General features: G+C 40.8%; 1 protein-coding gene across 5 annotated transcripts in view; it reads left to right on the top strand.

The window, feature by feature from the left end:
- The window catches only part of cfap74 (cilia and flagella associated protein 74), an 85,238-nt gene that overhangs the window by 26,202 nt on the left and 36,525 nt on the right, over positions 1–22,511 (top strand). For all 5 annotated transcript variants that reach the window (XR_007449655.1, XM_049581240.1, XM_049581241.1 and 2 more), the window contains exons 15-22: positions 2,986–3,052; positions 4,006–4,095; positions 4,523–4,708; positions 4,925–5,048; positions 7,642–7,769; positions 10,410–10,532; positions 10,664–10,785; positions 20,312–20,440. Coding sequence is in view for 4 of the 5 variants with exons in the window: in XM_049581240.1 (XP_049437197.1) it covers positions 2,986–3,052; positions 4,006–4,095; positions 4,523–4,708; positions 4,925–5,048; positions 7,642–7,769; positions 10,410–10,532; positions 10,664–10,785; positions 20,312–20,440 (969 nt within the window). In the remaining variant the exon portion in view is untranslated. The remainder of the gene's footprint in view (positions 1–2,985; positions 3,053–4,005; positions 4,096–4,522; positions 4,709–4,924; positions 5,049–7,641; positions 7,770–10,409; positions 10,533–10,663; positions 10,786–20,311; positions 20,441–22,511) is intronic.

Genomic DNA, 22,511 nt, shown 5'->3' with positions numbered 1-22,511 from the left:
GGAAACACGTCGGGGCGTCGGTGGCTTAGTGGTAGAGCAGGTGCCCCATGTACAAGGCTGTTGCCGCAGCGGCCCGGGTTCGACTCCAGCCTGTGGCCCTTTGCTGCATGTCACTCCCTCTCTCTCTCCCCCTTTCACACTTGTCTGTCCTATCAAATAAAGTTAAAAATGCCCCCAAAAAATATCTTAAAAAACAAAACAAAACATGGAAACACATCTTGTGATCACACAAACTGGAGAAAAGTGCACTGCTAACATCAGAGACTAGACTATTTGCAGAGAGACTATTTGCAGACTAGATAGCTAGTTGGCTGCTCAGCTGCAGCACATTAATCATCAAGTAAATGCTTCTGTAATTGTCACCTCTGTTCTGTCTGGTTTGATATGGGTGTGATCTTTACTCTTAAACATGGCTAACAACATGCTGTCTGCCCACAACCTGTTGGCTACAGCACAAGTTTTTTTACTCTGTCTCTTGGCTTTGAAACAGCTTTTGTGAGCTTAGCTTGCTAACGTTAGCACATTTTAAGTGCCTGTCTACACACATATTGGACCAATCAAATTAAAGCCTCTTCAGCTACATCAGTTGAAACCAAGTGGCGACATCTGGGGATGAAAAATGAAGCCAACACAGAAGTGCCAAAAACTGCAGTTCCTCCAATGGCCACTTGAGGCTGGCTACGAAACAGAGTAAATTCCCATAGGCCGCCATGTTGAAATGTCCAACTTAGGTTGCCCTCTAGCTCACCTGGTAGAGCAAACGCCCCATGTACGAAGGCTTTGTCCTGACTGCAGCGGCTGCGGGTTCGATTCTAATCAGCAGTCCTTTGCCGCATGTCATTGTCCCTCTCACTCCCCCTTTCACTCTGGATCTGTCAATCAATCAATCAATCAGTCAATTTTATTTATAAAGCCCAATATCACAAATCACAATTTGCCTCACAGGGCTTTACAGCATACGACATCCCTCTGTCCTTATGACCCTTCTTGTCTAATAAACACAAAATGCCAAAAAAATAATCTTAAAAAAAAAAAAAAAACTTATTACAGCAGAAATAACCATTTTTACAGCCTGGTACAAAAAAACTATTTTGGGCACCACAGCGAATTTCAACATTCATGACAACTGTATGGGGTCGTCCACTAATCGTAAGATCAGCAGTTTAATCCCCAGGTCCTCCTGTTTAAGTATCCTTGAGCAAGATACTGAACCCAAAATTGCTCCCAATAGCTCTTCCATCGGTGTGTGAGTGTGTTAAAAAAAATGAGTAGCAGGTGGTACCTTGTATGGTAGCCTCGGCCACCAGTGTGTTTCCTATGTGTGAATGGGTGAATGTGACTCGTAGTGTAAAAAGTGCTTTGAGTGGTCAGGTGACTAGAAAGGTGCTATACAAATGCAGTCCATTTACCATAACTCACCTGTTTGGATAAAGTTTTGCATAATTAAGGGCGTGGCTGCTTTGAGTGACAGGCTATCTGTGGACAAGAGTGTACTCCTGGTTGTCAGTCAGCTCCACCTGTCACTCCTCCACAGTTCTACCTTCTCCAGATATCCAAATATGGCCACTTCTGGCTCAACAAAAACCAAGATGGTTGACAAAAGAAAAAAGAAAAACTAGTATGCACCATTTCCATTTTTAGGCACCCAGCTTTTGTCTTGTACCAGCTGCAGGCCAAAATGTCAACTTGGCACAAAATATATCTCAGAATCTGCACATGCAAACTAAATGTTACATGATTGCACTCAGTTTTACTTTTCTTCAACATTACCAAGACCTAATAACAAGGTTGTTTGCTGCCCATTATGTTCTGTAGCTGCCTCCTAATTATGCTCATAGTTGCATGTTTCCAACTTCTTGTTTATCTATTGAATTTTGACAATCCTCCCTACTTCTCTGGCTGGCTGCCTGCTGTATTCGTATCGATCGACTCTCTTCTTGTGTCTCTGGGAGGGCGGCAAGTTGTGAAGCTCCTCGGGGCAGCGTTAGGGTTGGTGTAAACATGTGCTGTGAGATACACATGTTGCTTTGAAATAGCTCGCAGTCCTCATGTTTCTTTCCTCGTCTGAAAATAAACTTTTGGTTTCTGCTGTGGTTTACAATGCGTAATAATGAAATAATTCCTGACAATGCCCTTCCATGCTGTGGTGTTTTCTTATGGAAGGATAGCTTTTTCTTGTCTTTGTTTTCTGCACAGTGCAAACTGAGCCTCAGGTTGACTTTTAACCTCTTGTGCTTATCTATTCCAGTCTCACGAGATTCATCACACATAAGCATTTTATCTGAAGCTGCAGATCTTCTCTTGAATGCAGCGTATTTTGTACTGCAAAGGCATCTGTGGTGCTGTAAAATCACTCAGAGTGCTTCCTTTAGGTCTTGTCTTATGTTATTGCTGCTCACATATCTGTGAAGCCACGCAAAGACTCACACCTGATGTACTGACACAAAAAAAAAACACTGCTTTGACATTCTGTTACTCAGCACAAATATTTTACAGCTGTCATGATACCAGAATTTAACTTTGATACAATACTTGTACCAAAAAACGATACTCCTCATCTCATTTGACACCTTGGCAAAATGTAAAAAAGTCAAACACATAATAGATCGTTATTACATTTTTAAAATACGATGGCCTATGCAGGTTGAGGACCAATTGATTTCCTTCCCCGTTGTTTCTGCTGTTCAGCTTTGGGTTAAATCTGAATGGAGATTTGTTCCTTTTTTCTTTTGATTCTACACATTACTATCGAATGTATATTTAATGGGGATTGTATCCTTTTAAACAAGGTATCGAAAAGGTATCGAAAAGGTATCAAAGTATCGATAATTTTCATAGCCTAAGGTGGTCTGAACTGTGTAGTATCCAGTTTAATAACAAGAGTAACAGCATTCCTTTTTTTCATATGTGGTTATGTGTTGCATTTTAAACTGTATAAAATTGCAGATTTTTTTTATTCATAACTTCTTTTGATTTGTGTTTCAGCTTTGAGCCTCCTGGTTCTTTATCTACTGGGATGTCCTGTGACATGCAGGCTGTTTTTCAACCTATGGTGAGTAACATTCACAGCTCATATAGCTTTGCAATGCACCTGTAATTTATTCCTTTTAAGATTTTTAATGCAGTGGAGTCTGTGGCACATTTTTTTGTGTTGGCTCAGTTGTCTAGCACCTTGGAGTAGAAACAAAGTCATGTCTGTGAGGTGAGAGTGCTGGCATTAAGCTTTAATTTTAAGGTTTTCACATCCACATCAGATGAACAGTGTCAGCTTAATTCTGTGCCTTTGAATATCTTATAATCTTTGACTGATTTGTTTATTCCCTTTGAATATATTACATACGTGTCCTTATGAAAGTGACCCTCACAAGTTGTCTTAGGGAGAATGAACTTCTCAACAAATGCAGGAATCATAGAGTTATGCCTACAGCCTTCTCCTCATGCTCATCAGCCACATCAAAACTCATTCTCTCTGACTGCCAGCTGTCATTCCACTGTTTTGTTTTCAATTTTCTGCAGTCTGATTAGGCCTGTCACAATAATTACGTCATTAACTTATCAAAGTCAACAAATTATAAAGGTCGAGTCCTTATGTTGTAAGATTTTACCCTTGTGTTTAATCCATCATGATCCCAGGAAAACTGTTCCTTGCTATTATACGATTTTAGTGCATTGCAGAATAAGCAGAATGAGCGGAAAACAACTTATGCTTAGTTTTCTTTATTAAGAATATTTTGATATTTTTCTCACATTCCAACGTTTTTAAGATCATTGCTCTTTGAAAGGCCATAATTGCATATATATTTTCATTATATCAATGGTATAAAATGGTCCTAAAATAACAATAATACTGTTAAAGTTAATTATGGGACAATATGTCATCCAACCAAAGTAGTTTTTGTGACAGGCCTTAGTTTGCTCTTATGTCAAAGCTTTATTCTGAATTCAGTGTCCAGTAGCCAAGGCTGTTATGAAACAACACATTGTCCTTTTATCGGATCCCTTCAGATCAATGAGGACCTGGAAGGAGAGGTGCGCTTTGCATCAGCAGTGGGTCCCTTCTCTGTGCCTGTCAGATGCACCATAAAGAAATGTGATGTGAGTAGCATGCTGTAGCCAATTTTGAGAAAATGAGTGCACATTCCAAATGATCACCAATATAATTTTCATGCCTTACTATTTTCTCACGTCGCTCTGCCTATCTTGAAAAGATTTTTCTTTTCTTGTTATATGTGTATACATGCTATCGTTTAGGAACGTATAAGTATCTGCGACATGGATTTAGTTGGACCATGTAGTTGTAGCTTTATGTTGCTGTCATAATATGATAGTGGAATGATAACAATAATGATTATTGAATAAATATGTAATCACTGCACTACAGAAGAACTGACTGCCTATCTGTCACGATACAACAGTCTAATCAAATGTTGTAATATGTTTAATTAATTCATGTATGTATTAATGTATTTTTTTCACAGCTGTTGTTGCTAATTACTGAATGTGAATTTATCCTTTTTTCCAGCTGGAGGTTGACAGCCAGTTCGTTGACTTCGGTTCGCACGTTGTGGGCCAGACTATTTCATGGACTATTACCTTGACCAACAAGGGTGCACTGGCCACCCTCTTCAGCCTGGACACCTCCTCATGTCTCAGTCCAGAAACTAGCCATGTCCAGATGTCATCCCAGGTCTCTGCCAACACCTGCCAGGTCAGACTGTCGATCTGAAGAGTTGCTGTATCTTTGCTGGGCTGATGGATTGTCAAGTTACAGCTACAAATGAAAATAAGAATTTAAAATTAGAGCACTTGCAGCATACTTGATGAATAAGTAGTCAGTGCACTTGCCAGTTCTAAAGACAGTCATGTGAATAAACTGTCCTTATATAAACCCAGTTTGTGTGTTGTTGCTGTTGTTGGCTCACAGGAGACAAGCAGTCAAAACACAACATCGGACCACCAGAGCAGCTCTGTATCCATGGGCACCGGAGATCTCCAACCAAAGCAAAAGAGTCAGGGGCTCTCTGAGGCGTTACAGCAGGAGCACCCAGGTAAACTTGTTATACACATTCACACATGCACAAAATGATTTAGTGCCAGTTTTTACCCTGAAATAGAGTTCTACATGGACTAAAACATGAAACCTGAACCTGCAACTTTAAAACCCAGCCCATGTGAACCTAACTGGTGCTGCCAAATGTGATATCATCTCTTTCTTTTTTCCCACTGGCCATCATATATCTGCCTACAACACATGGCAAGCATGGACACAGACAATTGGCAGGGGTCACTCTAACTTATACCTCTTTTACACCAATGACCAGTGCTGGAAATGGGTTGGGGGGTGGTTTAAACATCATATTCAGAACTTGTGTTTTGTACTTGAATTCCTCATTGAACAGAATATTAGCATTAATAATCACTGAATGAGTGCCGCTGCTAGCTTATGACCTGGGTGGCGCACACAATGGTAGACACAGTTACCTGTTTGGGCCTGTAATAATATCATTACTTTAGGTGAACTGCATTTTCAGCACCTTCGCTTTGTTTGTGACCTGTTTCCGTGTACAGTGGATGCCTCTCTCATAGCAAAGGAATGACCCGCCTTACTCTGCCTCTGTTTAGCTTACGCTGACATTCTTAACCCTAACCTTAACCAATCCCACTCCCATTGCCTAAACCTATCCAATCCAACCAACAAAGGCAAAGAGTCCTAGCCAGTCAAAAGTAGAGTAGGGTGGATCGTTCCCTCGCTATCGTAGGATTCACAAATTTGCATCTCAGTCATCTGCCACTTAATTTCCTCCTCACCATGACAGCCAGGAGCTCCTGCCACTCAAAGTGTTGCCAAATCTCTGTGTTATTCAAATAGCCTTAGCTGTTGCTGAAAACATTTCTGCTGCCATGATTTCACTGTTTGTTTATGGGCTGCGGTGACCTGTGGCAGTTGCTTCACGACTGTGCGCCATCATTTGCAACCAGTGACATCATTTGTCCTGCCCTGGTTGTTAGCAGCCTTGGTCATGTGCCATTCACATTGAATTTGACCCTTGTCCAACCCACCTCTTGACCTCAGTCACAAAACAGAGTTGGTCAGCGCGGGTTAATCCCTATCACACACAAAGTCTATGCTGGTTCAACCCTGGTTGAGCCATTAGTGTGTCATTGCTTTGGGACATAGTATTAGAGGAATAATTGTCTTTTGCATGACGTTCTCTTGCAGTGTTTTGTTTGGATGTAGGAAGTAAGACATTCTATTACAGCAGAATATTTTAATTGATAAGATTTTTAGCCATGCTGGCTGCATGTCTCTTGCATGCCAATAACGGATTGTCAGTCTCTCTACCACTTTGGTCCAGACAACAAATATTGGTTGTATCATCATAAATATTCCCCTCAAGAAAATGACTGTACGTGACCATGTCAGCATACTGATGTTAGCATTTAGCTCAGAGCACAGCCTACAGCTCAGTACAGCCTCACAGCTTGTATGGTACAGCCATGTCCTAGTCTTGTTTTATAATATTTGTGAGAGTATGGGAAAAAAATCAATGCTGACTAAAAGCGTGCAGTAGGATGTAGTGACCTTTTCAATATTTAACCAACACCCACATTCTTTCCCTCGTCTTTGCAAAGCGTTTTGAATTGCTTACACAGAGCCATATTCATACTTTAGTTACAAAAAGCAGCGTTGCCTCTGGCTGTCATGTTGATGAATATATAATTTGAGCAGCATTTTGTTAACTACTAAACATAATAACAAGTGCGGTTGTATATGAACATAATTTGTAGAGGACAGCGTTTCCTAAAACTGCGTGTGAAATACAGGAAGTTAGGACTGACAAAATCTCCTCATTGTGGATGATTTCTCTCATCTCCCTGTTCCTGTTAGGACATTTGGTCCTGGTGAGAACAAAAAAAAAAAGAGCACACACACAGAAAGCGGACGGTTCACCTTGCTCTCACAGCTGATGACAAGGAGGCATCTGCTCTTTAATGTTCTCTCAGATCAGAAGTCTTCATCACTGCACTCAGCACTTTCCTCCACTGATGCTTTGATAAGCTGTTCTGTTCCATCTTTTGCCTCTGCTCTGCTGGTTTGGAAAAGAATGTCTATTTTTTTTCTATTCATCATTGTTGGGAAAGGCTGTCTGATCTGGGCCAAATGTTTAGGCTGCTGAGAGTAGCTGATGTTTTGTGCCTGTATTTGCTTTTCATGTCACTGATATCTCTTGAACTATTGGCCAGATTACAGATTGGTCTCAAATTTGATGTGCCCAGTCATGCACCCAGGAAAAGGAAGTGGTATTTCATACTTCTAGGCTGAACTGTCAAAATTCTGATGAGCTGCTGTCTCTGCTTATCCCTTGCTCATATTGCAGACTATTTCAAGTGCACACAAACTGCCAGTAGGAAAAAAGCTAGTGATTTTTGGTGACCCTCGTGAGCTCTCCCTTAGTGCCACCATGAGGCCAAAATTTGGCTTATAAAACTTTTCTTTCATCTGCCAAGTTCACAGCGTATCCTCTGAGTTGTATTTGATGGGTTGGCAGCTCCTCAAGGCAGGTTGACCACTCAACCATGCAACAGTAAAAATGACCCAAGATCAGGTTTTGTCTTGTGCGTGTGTCTGTGTGTGTGCAGTGGTGTCAGAGGCTTCAGCTGCAGGTCCAGAAGCAGCAGAGGCTGTTCCTGAGACTTGTGTGTCCAGTGATGTGGATGCCCAGATGGACCTGAGCCACTCAGACTGCTGTGACATAAGTATAGGAAATGTAAGTAGTAACACAATTATTTTGATGATCCCCTGACTTTTCATATAGCAAAATGATTATTTTTCAGTATCTAAATTTATAATCATATCAAATGCAAAACTAAGGACATTTGCTTCAGCTGTAGTTTGTGTTTTGTGCTAATTAGCAAATTTTAGCGTGCCAACGTGCTAAAGTAAGGCAGTGATCATGGTAAACACTTCACCTGCTTAACATGAGCATGTCAGTGTTGTCATTGTGAGCACGTTAGCATGCTGATGTTAGCATTCAGCTCAAGCACCCACTGTGCTTTAGTACAGCTTCACAGAGCTGCTCGAATAGCTGTAGACTTTCAGTATTGCTGAGATACATATGGGCGAATGCTGGGTTCAGATGGGGTTGCGTTTACCATGTTCATGAGAGGAGACCATAGGAACACCCCCCTCTTGTGGTATTCACGGCCTCGTAAGTGGGAATTTTTTGCATTTGAAAGCAGAATAAAGTGTTGGTGAGGAGAAAATTTTGACCTGCCAAAATGTCAGGGATCAGGGATCATTTAGAAGTAAATTAGTAATTATCCTCTTGGGACCCTAAATTACCATAACATATTATCTGTCTGGTAGTAGTTGAGGTATCTTATAGAACCTTTGCACTGGCACGTTTGGCCACACAGAGTCATACCATGCCACATTAATTTGCATTTCCATTAGCAGTTTAAATGTGCCAAGTTATGCCAAGTCACACCCAAGATGCACCATTTCTGGAGTCAGGCCAAAGCAGGCCGACCTCCACAAGGCGTTTTGCAGTGATGGGCTTTGTCATCATTCAGGGACAATTGAGCATCAGCGTTTACTGACAATTCAGCGACATGTTTCAAATAGCCTCCACTGCTGCTGCCTCGTCATCCTGTCTCTGTTTTTCAAGCAATAAGCGGTAGATGCCAAGTAAAATTGTTGCTGCAGCCTGAAAATCCATGATGATAAGTAGCTGGCTACCATCAAACTGTTGCACATTGCAATACTAAACAGCACTTAAGAGGGTGCTGCTTTTAACGTCATTGACTCAAGACACGCTTGTCACTGGTTGAAGACACACCTTCAAGCAGGTAGCCCTGTTGTATGGAGATGTAAATCCCTGTTGACTGGGCTGATACGCCGAGTCAAACATATTCAAGTCAAGACAACACATGTGTATGGAAAAGAGCTGGTGGTCAGAGGTGGTGATCAACGACTGTTTGGCCAACATCACCACCCCTCCTGCTAGCTGTTTATATGAAAATGGTCATATTGAAGATAGCGGCACAATAAATCACTTTTAATAGATCTAACCCAGAAATATCAGTACCAGCCTGTGTAACTGGACTAGCAGAGAGACACCTGCTCTGTTTCTGAAGAAACAGACTATGATATGTGTCTGTAGAACACTCTCTTGCTTATCTGTCTTGTTTTTAGCACTGATGCTCCATGTGCCTTGTGGCCCATGTGAAGTTCTGGAGTTGTTCAGGGTTCATTACGTCTCTCTAGTGGGGGGCTAATGGTGCAACGCCTCTCCCTCTGTGCTTGTTTGGGCTGTGTGTGTTGCATGTCCCTGTCTGCCTGTGGCTCGATTATTGTCATTTTGACTGATACTTTCACATTGTGTGGTTGAAGGCTGGTGTCTTAAATGGCAGATTATCTATCAAGCTAGTGTTGTCCCACATAATAGTGTCGGCTGCTGCAAGAATGGCTAACTCCTCTCTTTTGTTTTTTATTATTGCTCTCACCACCTTGATGCTTTGTAGCCTAGCAGACGATCCACATTGCTTTTCACCATCCTTTGATTGCGCACCATTTGAAGCTGCACATCTGAGAGATTTCAGCTTCCCCTACATGGATAGACATGGTTTTTGTGTCATAGAGTAAAACAGTTTAACAAAACTGTTACCTGTGTGCACTCAATCAGCATCAGAATTCACACAGAGAAAGCTCAGGAAGCTGAGTGAAAATATTTAGAGGTCATAGTCCAACTTTGTATTTAGTGGAAACGTCTGACGTTCATTTACAGCTGGAGTAGGCACAGCATCAGCTACATAAATGTGAACTTGAAGCCACAGCCGTAAGCCTTGTGGCTGCGGTTAGCAGAAGGCTATACTAATAACAACATTTTTTCTCCATCTCTGAAACGCTTTGCTGATATTGACACGTGTTTTATTGCCTTTATTATCAGACTCTTTTTTTAGACTCTATTTTTAATAAATCTGTCTGTCTTTTTTTGGGTTGCTTTGCTTAGCAGTTGGTGCCAGTGCTGGAATAGCAATCCCTCTGCAGGATTCTCCATCATTGAATCAGGCTTTTAATGAAGGGAAATGCAAGTGCATCTGCATTTGTAGAACAGCCAATGGGAACCCCTTCTCTCTGAAATGACCTCTGATTGGCCAAAATATCCCTTCACAGACTAGATTTTATAAAGCCTTAAAACAGAGCAAAGAGGAGATGCAGAAGTGTAGTTTTCTTGTAGGCCACTTGAATTACAATATGCTCAGGATTTTTGCCCAGTGACAGCAAAATAAAGCTGCCTACCCCAGCTTTGAGCTAACTGATCATTTTACATTTGTTTTGCGGCCTATAACATAACATGTTTAAAATTAAAAGTTCGCTTGTCGTTTTTGATCTACCCTCCCTCCAGGTCAGAGAAGGAGAGATTGGACCTTTTGAAAGCATCAGACTGGAGGTTGTATTCACTCCAACCATTCCAGGAGAGGCCAAACTGGACTTCCACATCAAATTCTCAGACCTATCCAGCAAACCAGTAAGACACACCATGTTTGTCATCTTGTCAATGTCATAAGTATAGTTTTTAAAGATGGCAGACCCATATTTATTTATTTATTTTAGTGTTATGTGGACCATTTGTGATCAATGCCATGTCGGTACAAACAGATACCCATCCAGGTGAGGGGTGTGGCAGTCAGCGTCCCTGTGTGGGTGGCTCAGCCCAGCATTGACCTGAAGATCTGCATGTTTGACCGCCTCTATCAAGACAGTATCACAGTCCAAAGCAGGTGGGCCCAGAGCCTGAGATGGCTGACTGGTTGGTGATACATGTAAGCGCTCTTGAAGCACCAACAATCAATGTAACTCAATGGAGAAATACATGAGAGACGTTTGAACAGTCCCTCTGCCCCTGTAATTGAATAGAACTAGTTTTCTATCCCTTGTCAATTAGTTTGCACTTTAGAGTGAGCTATTATGTAGGTCTTGTCTAACTACCTTGTTTGAACAGGCAAAGCATCAAATTAGGGTATGCGAGATGTCATTTAATACCATATTAGTGTCACTTTAAATAATCATCTGCAACAGTTAGAGACAACATTGGATCAAGGGCAAACAGAGTGTGCCAAGAAACTGTATGAAGCCTTATTTGATTATTCATTAGTTTTCAAGGTGATGTGCACGTTCCAATTAGAAATGCTGCACATCTGTGATGTTAAAGGACGATTCACACAGAACATGAGACCTCAGGGTACACCTCTAGTTAACAAGTTTTTTGTTACTTTTTAGGTTGTTTCTAATGTGTGTTCTAGTGTACTAATTTGTCACTGATTATAAAGAAATTGGAGTTGGCACACTTGTTGAGTGCCACCTTATTTATTTGAATTTGTAAGAATGAACTGGTGAATGATGCAGTTGTGCATAATTGAAGTGCAAAGTGTCTGTGAAATATCCAAGTTTAGATTTTTTTGTGTTCAGCAATACATATCAGGCACTTTCTAAAAAATAATTTGGGAACGTTATTAGTGGAAAGGTGCCCATAATAGAAAGTGTTATCTTTGTAACCAATATCAGTGTTTATTAGTTGTTTATGTTAGAGATGATTTCATGTTAACCTGCATAATCAATGACAGCAAGGTCCCGAGAGAAAAGTCAGTGTTAGAGAATTTTTGGGAGCATTCTGAGTTTGGGGAGAGGTGTTTTTTCATGTACAATTTGAGCAGATGGGCCACAACCACACACGCGCGCACACACACACACACACGCACATATACAGTCGAGTCCCAAAGGAAACTGCACAGTATTCACTATCAGTTCATTTGTGCAGGACTAGTTTTAGCTTTTACAGAGCAATTTACTTCAATGAGATCAAAACGTTTGTCACAGTGCACGCAGTGTGCAAGAGCAGCCTCAGCCCACTCTGAGGGAGTCAGTCATCAGGTAAAATTCAGCTTTTGTATGCAGGCAGTTGAGGCATTGTATGCCATGCATTGTTAATCATTGGGGAAAACAAACATCTACCCTATGGCACCACAACTGTACAACTGCAACACACCTAAACAGGAAGTTGTGTTAATCTGATGCCATTTAACAGTACCTTTTGACAATCCCCACTTTTATAAATGGTTTGTCAGAGCTACATGAGACAAGCGATGGCCTTTTAAAGAGACAAAATAGCTGCTGTTATTTGTGAAAGCATCTTGTCACACAAAAAATGTGTAATATGGGATTGTGTAATTTGCGGCTGTGTATGCCAAACAAATGGATTGTATTGGCAAAGGGGAACAGTGGTCACAAATCCAAACTCATTAGAAGGAATAAACAGGCAAAAATAACTACAGCATTGTTTTTGCTAAAGAAGTCTTGATCCAACCAAGGACTGTATAAAATATTGGTTGTCGCCACCGCGATGTCACCCATTAGTTTGTGCACTCCCTTTTTAAAGTCTTTGGCATTTTGACCGTTGCCATCTTGAATTTTTTAGTCCAGAAGTGATAATAAGTGACTATATTTTAACGAAAGGGTGGAGCTAACCCCAGTGCTAACTGCTAGCTTGGTTAGCACGGTTCATTTACAGTCTGGTTAACTGTGAGAATGTTATTGCTAATTTTTGCTCATGAAAAATAGGCTTAAAACCATGAATCAAAATGTACTCACTGGAAAAACTGAACAAAGGGCTCCTTAGATGGTCTTTTAATACAACCAAACCCTGAACGAGACTTTTTAGCCAATCAAAATGTTATGTTTCATGAACTGAAAACACACTAAAATGGCAACAGCTAATGCAATGCCTATTTTCTGTGTGTCTGGGGCTTTGTCATGGTCATTTTACTCAACCGGCATTGGCACCATGGTAGCAACTTGTCAGTGGCCACACCCTTAGCAGTGCATGACTGAACTGTGAAATTAGCTATAGAGACCAAAACAATATTTTGTACCAGGCTGTAAACATGTTTATTTTTGCTGTGAAGTTGGGCATTTTAACATGGTGGATTAAAAGGGATTGACTCACTTTTGGAGCCAGCTTTAAGTGGCCATTTGAGGGATTGCAGTTTTTGGCACTTCAGCGTCGGCTTCATTTTTCAGCTCTGGAGGTTTCCACTTAGAATCAGCACATCTCATGGGAAAAGTCTAAAACTATAAGATGTGAACTGTACAAGATATTATATCATGTTTTTCAGCCAATGAATGTAAACATCTTCTATTGATATAGTTCTAGATATGACAGCAACAATAATGAGATTGTTTAAAGGCAAAGGATAGTCTTAACTCTGTACTTTATAATCACACATTGATGTGAGTCTGACTTCATGATGTCAGAGTATCTTGTAGTGCCTCTCTGACATCATGCTGGCATTTAATGGATAGAAAATGCCAATCCTTCTCTCCCTATTTTTTCAGAATAATGTTATAGGCACAGACTGGCTGACACGAGTGCAATCAGTTAATTTAAGAGAAAATGCTTTAACATTATGTCATGGAATGTTGAAAACTCCACAGCCCAATTTTCACAGACCAAGACGACAGAAACCTGTGGGCACGCTCAAAGATGTCAGAATAGACCAAGTCAGTGTGTCATTACAACAGAGTGCATATTAAACAGTCTATTATAAAGTCATTGTGAATATTGTCTAATGCACACCTGGTAGAAAGGTGCGTAGGAGAGTGTAGTCATGCGAAAGAGGATAGTGAACCCCCACACACTGTCAGCACTTTTTTAGAAGTTTAGTGAAAACACATTTCTTCAGTCATAGGTCTTCATCAGACATTCAGCACACAATATGAAACAACGCTATCTTTATACACAAGCCACAACCTGTAACAACCAATATCAATCCATATTTATTAATAAGGTTATTATAATGAACCACATATTAGGATTTTAATATTTAAAAGCCTTTAGGAAACCTCTCAGCCCGATGAGATGACTGAAGAAGTGAGTGGTGCATGTCATATTTCCATTTTATTTGTTGTCATGCTTGGAAACATCCTCGAAATAGAGTTTGGAGAATAACATGGACTGCTGATGTAGCATGCTGGCTTATCTGCTGAATGCAATACTAAAACTCCCTCACATACTCAGTCTCTGCCAAATCAGGCATTTTCACAGAAAACCGGCTCATGGAAATCCCTTAAAATTGACAGAGCCAGCTTACTTTTCAGCTGGCCCGACATAAAACTCTCTTAACTACGCTCGGAGCCAAGTATTGAGATATTCAACAAATGTTCAGACATAATAAAAAAAAGAGATGCGTTAGCTGATAAAGGTTCCTAAACAAAGGATGATGCAAGGGACCGAGCGGTAAGCTCACATCCCCACAATCCTCTTTGGTCCATACAATAGCACAGGACAACAGTAAATCCTTCACGATTATGGTATATGATACATTATGATGCACACACGAGGTTAAGAATTCACCGGGGGGCAGTAACATTTGCAGGCGTGCAGTCCACCACCTAGCCAGTCATTGTGTCACATCATGTGGGGGAGGGAGTGCATGTGTGGGGGTGGGGGATTTGTGACAACTGCCATCTGGTGCGCTGGCACACCAGCACATGTGACAAGATGACGATGACAGCATCAGTGTGAACGGCAGCTTTTAAAGTAAGAAAAAAAAATGTTAATGCTTGCACCAGCAAACCATGCAATATGTCACTCTGCCTCCAAGACAGTAATTTGAACACAAAATAGCTTGGCAGGCTTTTTGTGGAAACAATAAGAGAGCTGCTACTTTCATCATACAATTTGTCACTTTTTCCTTTGAGTAGATGAGTAGATATCCCACAAGTCCTCCTTAGTGTGTGACAGATTTTTTAAGAGAACAGCACAAAGCATAATTGAATATGTCTTTCTTGTCTGTGAGCCAGTGATTTGAATATAACTCCTTCTAATTGAAAGATTTTTTAAGAGACTTTAAAATGTGCATTTTTTGACTTTTGCTTGTGAGCCAATGATTGGAATATTCTGCAGACTGTTGGCAGAGTTTTTTGGGAACACTGTGTTTTTTTATTTCAAACACTCAGCCTGGACTTTCAAACCCTCCTCCACTGGCACCTGCTGGGGAGTTGAGCATTCCTGCCCAAACTCAGGCCACAAAAAAAACCCCCACAACCAACCTGCTATTTTTTCCTTCACAAAGCCTTCTGTCCTTGATTTCTCTGTGTTTACTGTATTTCTAATATGCCTACTGTGCCTTCGTCCAACCTGTGTCCTGTGTGGTTTGGCGTGACGAATGTGAGCGTGTTGTCGATGCTAGAGTTGTTTCCTCTTTTTTCACTTGAGGGATAATAGAGCCATAGTTACTAATGGAAAATCTTGTTCTTCCAGCTGGTTATTTTGTAATATATTATATGGTCTAAAAGCAGGCAGTGTTGAATTGTGAGGATGGTTGCCTAGAAGCCTTGCTCTGAAGGCTCGGTATCCCTTGAGTACATATGGAGTAAGCAAGCACAGCCACCTGGCCCTTTTAAGGAAGGGCAGAGGCACTGCTGTAGCAGTATAGTCCAGGCACTCTGTGATTCAGCTCTGCATTTAGACTCAACATGAGCAATTTCTCTGCAACATGGACTGTATAAAAATACTAGTGACTTTGACGTCACCCATTGGCTTGTGGACTCCCGTTTTGAAGCTTTGAGTTTGGCATTTTGGCTGCTGCCATCTTGATGATCAGCACTGACCATATTTGGTCAAGGGGGGAGAGCTGGGCCGGACGAAAGGGTGATCATCTTGAATTAGCTGAGGGGATGCCTAGCAGACAGCTTGTCACTACAACCATAGTTATGCCTAACTTGAAGCTTTAAAGGGATAGTGCACCCAAAAATGAAAATTCAGCCATTATCTACTCACCCATATGCCAACGGAGGCCCTGGTGAAGTTTTAGAGTCCCCATCCCTTGCGGACGGCGCTCCAGACTAACGTCCAAGAACACAAAATTGAATCCACAAAGTATCTCCATACTGCTCATCCGTAGTGATCCAAGTGTGCTGCAGCTGCGACATAAAAAGTTGTTTCGAAAAACGTCATATGAACTCTGATTTTAGCCTCACTATAGCCTGTAGCTCTGACTGCTTCTCTGTGCTCCGCGTTCACGTGTGCACGCTTGCGCAAGACCAGCGAAAGCGTGAGCTTTGCTCACCCATGTTTACATCACGTGACACGTGCACCGCAGGGGGAGAGAGCAGTAACCACAGAGCTAAAAGATAATTTGCACTACGGTCTTTTAGCAAAGGACAGCCCAACATGTCTCAAGACTTTGAAACTGAGGAGGAACAGCATTTCTTTGTTGAGCCGTATTTGTTTGAGCCCTAGTATAAAGACGGAACTCAGGCTACTGGATGAAGCAGCCGGCGCAGCTCATGAGCCTAACCCTCAGCCAGCCGCAGAATACCGGAGTCGAGCACTGGAAACCTGGTGGTGTAGTTGTTTCAAAAGCAAAACATTGCCAATGGATGAGGAAAGTCTTTGCTGTTCAAACTGGGAATTGGTGATGCCTGCACTTGAGAATCTGGACATCAGTACTGACGAGACTGCTGCTCTTCAGAGAACGTACATCATCGATCACCCTGAGCGGGCACACATGAGCGTGGAGCACAGAGAAGCAGTCAGAGCTACAGGCTACAGTGAGGCTAAAAACAGAGTTCATATGACGTTTTTCGAAACAACTTTTTATGTCGGGGCTGCAGCACACTTTGATCACTATGGATGAGCAGTATGGAGATACTTTGTGGATTCAATTTTGTGTTCTTGGACGTTAGTCTGGGGCGCCATCTACCATTAGGTGTGCCAGCCGCTCCCCCCGCCGATCTCCGCAAGGGATGTGAGGACTTCACCAGGGCCTCCATCGGCATATGGGGGAGTAGCTAACTCATCCCTTTAACAGAGACCAAACCCTGTTATTTAGCTATGGAGACAAGAACAATTTTTGTACCAGGTTGTAAACATGTTTATTTCCGTAAAATTGGGCATTTTAACATGGGGGTGAATTGGGACTGACTCACTCTTTGAGCCAGTCTCAAGTGGCTATTTACGGAACTGCAGTTTTTGGCACTGCCCGCGTTGGCTTCATCTTTTTTAGCCCCAGCAGTTGCCGCTTGGACCGGACATAATTGCCACTAAACCTCAGTGATTTGTATGAGTGTCATTGTCAATGTTACTCTGACAGAAGTTTTTTGGATTATTACATAAGCAATAAAATATAGAGAAAAATGTATGACATGCAGCAAAGGCTCCAATGTCCATCACAGTAAACTTCCTCAGACTAGCCAAGGACAGGAATCACGTAGACCTTGAGTTCCAGTGATAGTTATTAGGCTTGGACGGTATCTATTTTCTCCTGTCTTAATACCTTCCTTTGCTATGTACCACAATCTGTCTTCGCTTTTCAGCTTTTTCAGTCTAATAAATAAACAATACAAACTTACATCAAGAAAGGTTATATTCCTACACTTTTGTTCCTTTTTAAACACAGAAATACAACAGTACACCTCCTGAATTTTAGTTAATCTCTTTCGCCAGACTAACACAAGCTTGATTGCCTTGTCAACTCATTTCAAAACATGTTTTGTTCATACTCGACAGAAACAAAATAAAACTCACCTAAACCAACTTGGTTTGTCTTGTTAGTTGTTTAGTTAGTTGGTTCACTGTTCCAAAAATCACCAATTCTGGTTTGATGGAAATAAACCCTTAATTCATGCAGTTATATGTAAAAATATGCTATTTCCCCCATATTTTCTCTCTGCTGGTGCTGGCTGGCTTATTACAGTCCTGTATCCCCACCACTGGCAGTCGTTTCTCAGCTCAGGTGCCTGTACCATCAGACTGAGCTCTGGTAATGCGTGCTGTGCACTAATATGTCCTTATTACAGCCTCTCCATATGAGTTAAACAGAAAGATGAGCATCTTATTTTCAATGGTATTGAAAATTATATGGGATTCCTAAATATCCTGGTATGTCCTAATATTGTGATACCTTCCAAGCCTAATATTTATTGTATTTGAAATAAATGATTAAAATATGTTGGTGTGAAAGTTAGTTATGCCAGGACCCATCTATTTAATGTGACTTCCTCCCGATGAAGACTTTCTCCCATCATAATTACTACAATTGCCAGAGGACTTCTTCACCTAAAAACGGTAACAACCCCAGACCAATAGTTAACCGAAGTATGAGGACAAGGTGTCCACATGCAGTACTTTTTGTCTATAGTGTATCATTAAATGCAGATAATAAAACCTTAGAAAGACATATATTAACCCTTAGAAATCCATTTTTGAATCTCATCTATAACTTGAGATTCAGCATCTGCTTAAACATGAGGCTCTACAACCAAATGAAACAAAAATATTAGTATAATGCGATGGTTACATAATCATCATTATCACAGTGTGTTTTTTACCCCAAGGAAACAAATTGCTGTAAACTGACCTTTAAATCATTAAACATTGCTTCAGAAATAAACTGGTCATAGACAGCCAGTAAAAAACGACAGGATCAGCTAAATGCCCCTGTTAATTAAAATGCCTAATTGCCCTAAATGATTATGTACCCATGAATATTCCTCCTGAGAGTGATTTGAAGGTTATCATTTGGCCGGAATAAAGATAGGGACTTAATATCCCCCAAGTGTCCCTGAGAGTCCTTGCCTCGGGAAAACAACCATCTGGCTGACCTCGCTGTTCAAAGTGGGTCATTTCATTTGAGAGGGGAATCGAAAAATGAGGGGTCCTTCAGTCTGCGTGGCCACGGCTTGCTCATGGCTCACCTTTTTATCTTTGAGGATGAAAGCAGACAATAACAAAATGTTATCACTGTATACACATATCACCTCCAGCAAGCTTTTTTTTTTTTTTTTACTGCGTGTTTGTACTGTCATCATTTTATGAAGGTGTATGCGTGTGGGCTGTGGTTGGATGTGTTGGAGAATTCCCAAGGTGAAGAGCCATTTATATCACAAGGCTCAGCTATAACTGAGGCTTGTAGCCACAGGCACAACCATCTGTTGGAGCTCCTAGAAATTGGGTCACCTAAATGGTTTGGACTTGGGGCACATCACTCCATACAAGGCAATTTCCGTGTCACTCAAACAAAAAATCTTTCCTCTGTCCTTGATGAGTCCCTGTGGGGGTAAGAGGTTTGCCCTTAGAAGTCCTCAGGGCCTATACATTTTTTGTTGTTGTCATATAAAATGAATGCATTTACCTGATTGCTGCTATTGTGTTGTCATTTCCTTTATGCCATGTGATAAACTACTAGTGTCAACATCATTTCATGTGCATTATTTAAGGGGTAATACCCAACAACGTAACCATTATCAGGAATTAATGGCTGATGGCGAGGCGTGAAATGTGGAGGGTGGTTGCCTTTGTGGAGGTCATTAATTCCTGATTATGGACACCTCAGTGGGTATTATCCTGCTCATACCATGGTCATTTGCCAAAGAAAAAAAAATATGACCATTCATTTATATTTTCATGCATTTTGCAATTGAAATCGCAAGTTTTTCAAAGATATAGCTCCGTTTCCCACCTGAGGTTTTATCTAATACATGGAACCATTATTACCATCCAGTAAAGTTCTTATGTAATGGACACATATTTTTACAACTCCAGTAAATAGGACCAACCTTAGATGTGACTTGGCAACAAGAGATATTTCTAGTCCATTTAGCTTATAGAAGCCTTTGGCTGAGCCGTAAACCAGGAAGCTAATGTCATGTTAGAAAATTTAAAGTCAATAACATCTCGTACAGTTGACAAACACTAAATATAATTAAACAGTATGTTTAACAATAAGACTAGCTAGCTATCCAGCCATGTCACAAATTTTCACAAACAAATCATGCGCCATGTGTAGTGTTACTGTCACCTACAGCCTGAAGTTGAATAGCGGATGGGATGCCAGATGATCACTGATGTGACACAAAGTATCAGAGGGTGTCTACATCTTACAGCTTGTGTTACAGTCTCCACCCTGTGGCGTTCAGATGATGAGGCATTGATGGCTACACTGTGTTGGAAATGAATAGTAAACTGAGGCTTTGACTGCGTCCCTGTTGCTACAGTTACTCATATTAGATATGGGCTGATATGTAGCCAGCACATTAATTTAGAACTTTGAACAGACATTTTCACTGGAACTGCTTAGTAGATGTCCTATATCAGGTTTTAATGGACAGCCTCTCCAGTCAGATTCGAGTATTGCCTGAGTGTTACTGCCTGTGCGTTATTTTTCAATAACAATGCAGATTGCCCTGGATTAATGCACTTGGTGTGTTAGCATTAAGCTAACGAAATCATATCTGTTTGCATGACAGAGCCAGCACAGCCTTGAAGCTGACCTTTGAGGTGTGTCCGGAAATGAGGAAACACATAGAGATCCTTCCAAAGACAGGCTTCATCCAGGCTCATTCAAGCTTTAATGCCCAACTCAAGTTCCTGCCGAGGTAAGGAAGGACACACAGAGGATGCAATGATAATGGAATCACTGGAGCATTCATAATCTTATTTTAGACTGAAAGCTTGTTAAGATTCTATCAACCTTCTATAAAAATGCAAACCGTTTCACTTCAAAGGAGACTTGTCATATGTATTGAGCCAGGCTTGCAGTTTTGTGACTCCCAGCCTCTGTTTCTTCAATAAAGGAGAAACATACAGATTTCCTTTTTAACAAAAACTGCCATAGACTATATACACTGTACACAGAAAAGTCTCATTGAAGTACTCTTGTTAGCAATAAACAATACACCATTTTTTACAAAAATATAAAACACAAATCTTACTGCAAACAAATATCACATCAGATTTTATGAAAAGTGGATACAGTGTGATCAATGTAATCTCTCCTTTTACATTCAGTTTTCAACTCAGGCACACTGTGGCCTACTTATAACCCTTTTCCGTACATGTCTGTCGTGGCTTGACTCGATTTGACTTGGTGCATCTCCATACAATAGGTCTACCCACTTTAAGGTGTGTCTGTAACTGATGATGCACCTGAAAATCAGCGGAACATTTCATGGTGTTTGACTTTGTTATGCTGTTGTTGGAGTTTATTCATTTTTTCTCAGCACTGCACAAAATTACGCCGGATGCTGATCTCCTCCAGCTTCCTTGCAACGCAAATCAAGGGCTTGCCATTTTCTTGTCTCCTTGGGTTTTTTTTGACGCAGTTGAAACTGATAAAGTATCTACTGTGTGTGGCAATACGAGGCTATTTAAACATGTTGCTAAATTGTCACTGAATGTTGAATAATGATGACAAAACCCAGCTGACGTCACGGCAACCCACTTGGAGGCGGTTGGGCGCGTTATGGCCCGTCTCCGGAAGTGGTCCATCTCAGGCATGACTTTGCGCAACTGAGTCCAACTTGACACAACTTGGTGCTTTTAAACTGGTAATTGAAAAGCAAATCAATATGGCATTGTCTGATTGTTTGGCACAGATGAAAGAAATGTCAAAAAAAGTCAGAGACAACATTCTTTTAGTTTGAAAACTTGACTAAAGCCTTTGACCCACAATTTTTGAGCAGATCCGTATCAGTGTAGCTAGTCCAGCTTTAAATTGAATAGAGAGATAACTGTGCCATGCACTGGTTCCATCACAATGATATTTGCCATACATCTCATGGCGATAGAGGAGCATGAATGCTCACAATTTGTTCGCAGAGTTTCATGCTATCAATCAGTCAAACAAGCCATTAAATAAAATAACACTGCTTCATTACCATGCTACTAGCAGTGATCTGTGAGCTAATGTTAGCAACCCATGCTCCTACCCTGCTAGTCTGCACTGATATTAGAGAAACTGTAACAAGTTCAGCAACTTTGCAGCTGGACACTTTTAAATTACGGGCATCATATGCCATAAAAAAGGGGGAATTTGACATGGAAATGTGTCAAAATGCGACTCTGTCACGCACAAATCAGCAATAACAATGTCATGTTAGCTAGTTAGTTAGCTAGTGAGCTACCGAGACATCAGCATACTACAAGCGTTTTTTTTTTCTTGTTTTGTTTTTTTAAGCTTGTCATAAGGAAATGACCATTATACACTGAAACAACATTAAACCAAGACAATACAATGGTTGTTGTATTTTTTAAATCTTTATTAATAATAACATACATTTGTGGTTTTCTTTTGTTTTCTTGCCAATGAGTTCTCATTTGGTGTACCATGTAGTGCTAATACTATGCTGACTCCTCTATCCAAACAAAAATCAAGACACCTGAGGGGTAAGGGCCAATTAGTAGTGGCAAGGGGTGTACTGGGATTGAGCCTTTGTGTTGTTGAATGGAAAAATAATAACAGGATGTCTTTGTTTACTCCAAATGATCTCAGCCTCCTAAAAAATTAAATGCCTTGTTGTACCTTGCTACAGACATAGTCTACATGTGCACTACAGCATAAAGCAGCATCCACATAGATGCCTAAATATTTATAGTAGGAGGCTTTCAAGGACAATTCTGGTCCAACTAAATATCCTTTAAATAATATATTTGTTATTAGTATTCTAC

The sequence above is a fragment of the Epinephelus fuscoguttatus genome, linkage group LG7 (genome assembly GCF_011397635.1).
Source record: "Epinephelus fuscoguttatus linkage group LG7, E.fuscoguttatus.final_Chr_v1".
Lineage (NCBI taxonomy): Eukaryota > Metazoa > Chordata > Actinopteri > Perciformes > Serranidae > Epinephelus > Epinephelus fuscoguttatus.
Note: the sequence above shows the minus strand (reverse complement) of the source record. Positions and strands in the feature narration are given on the sequence as shown.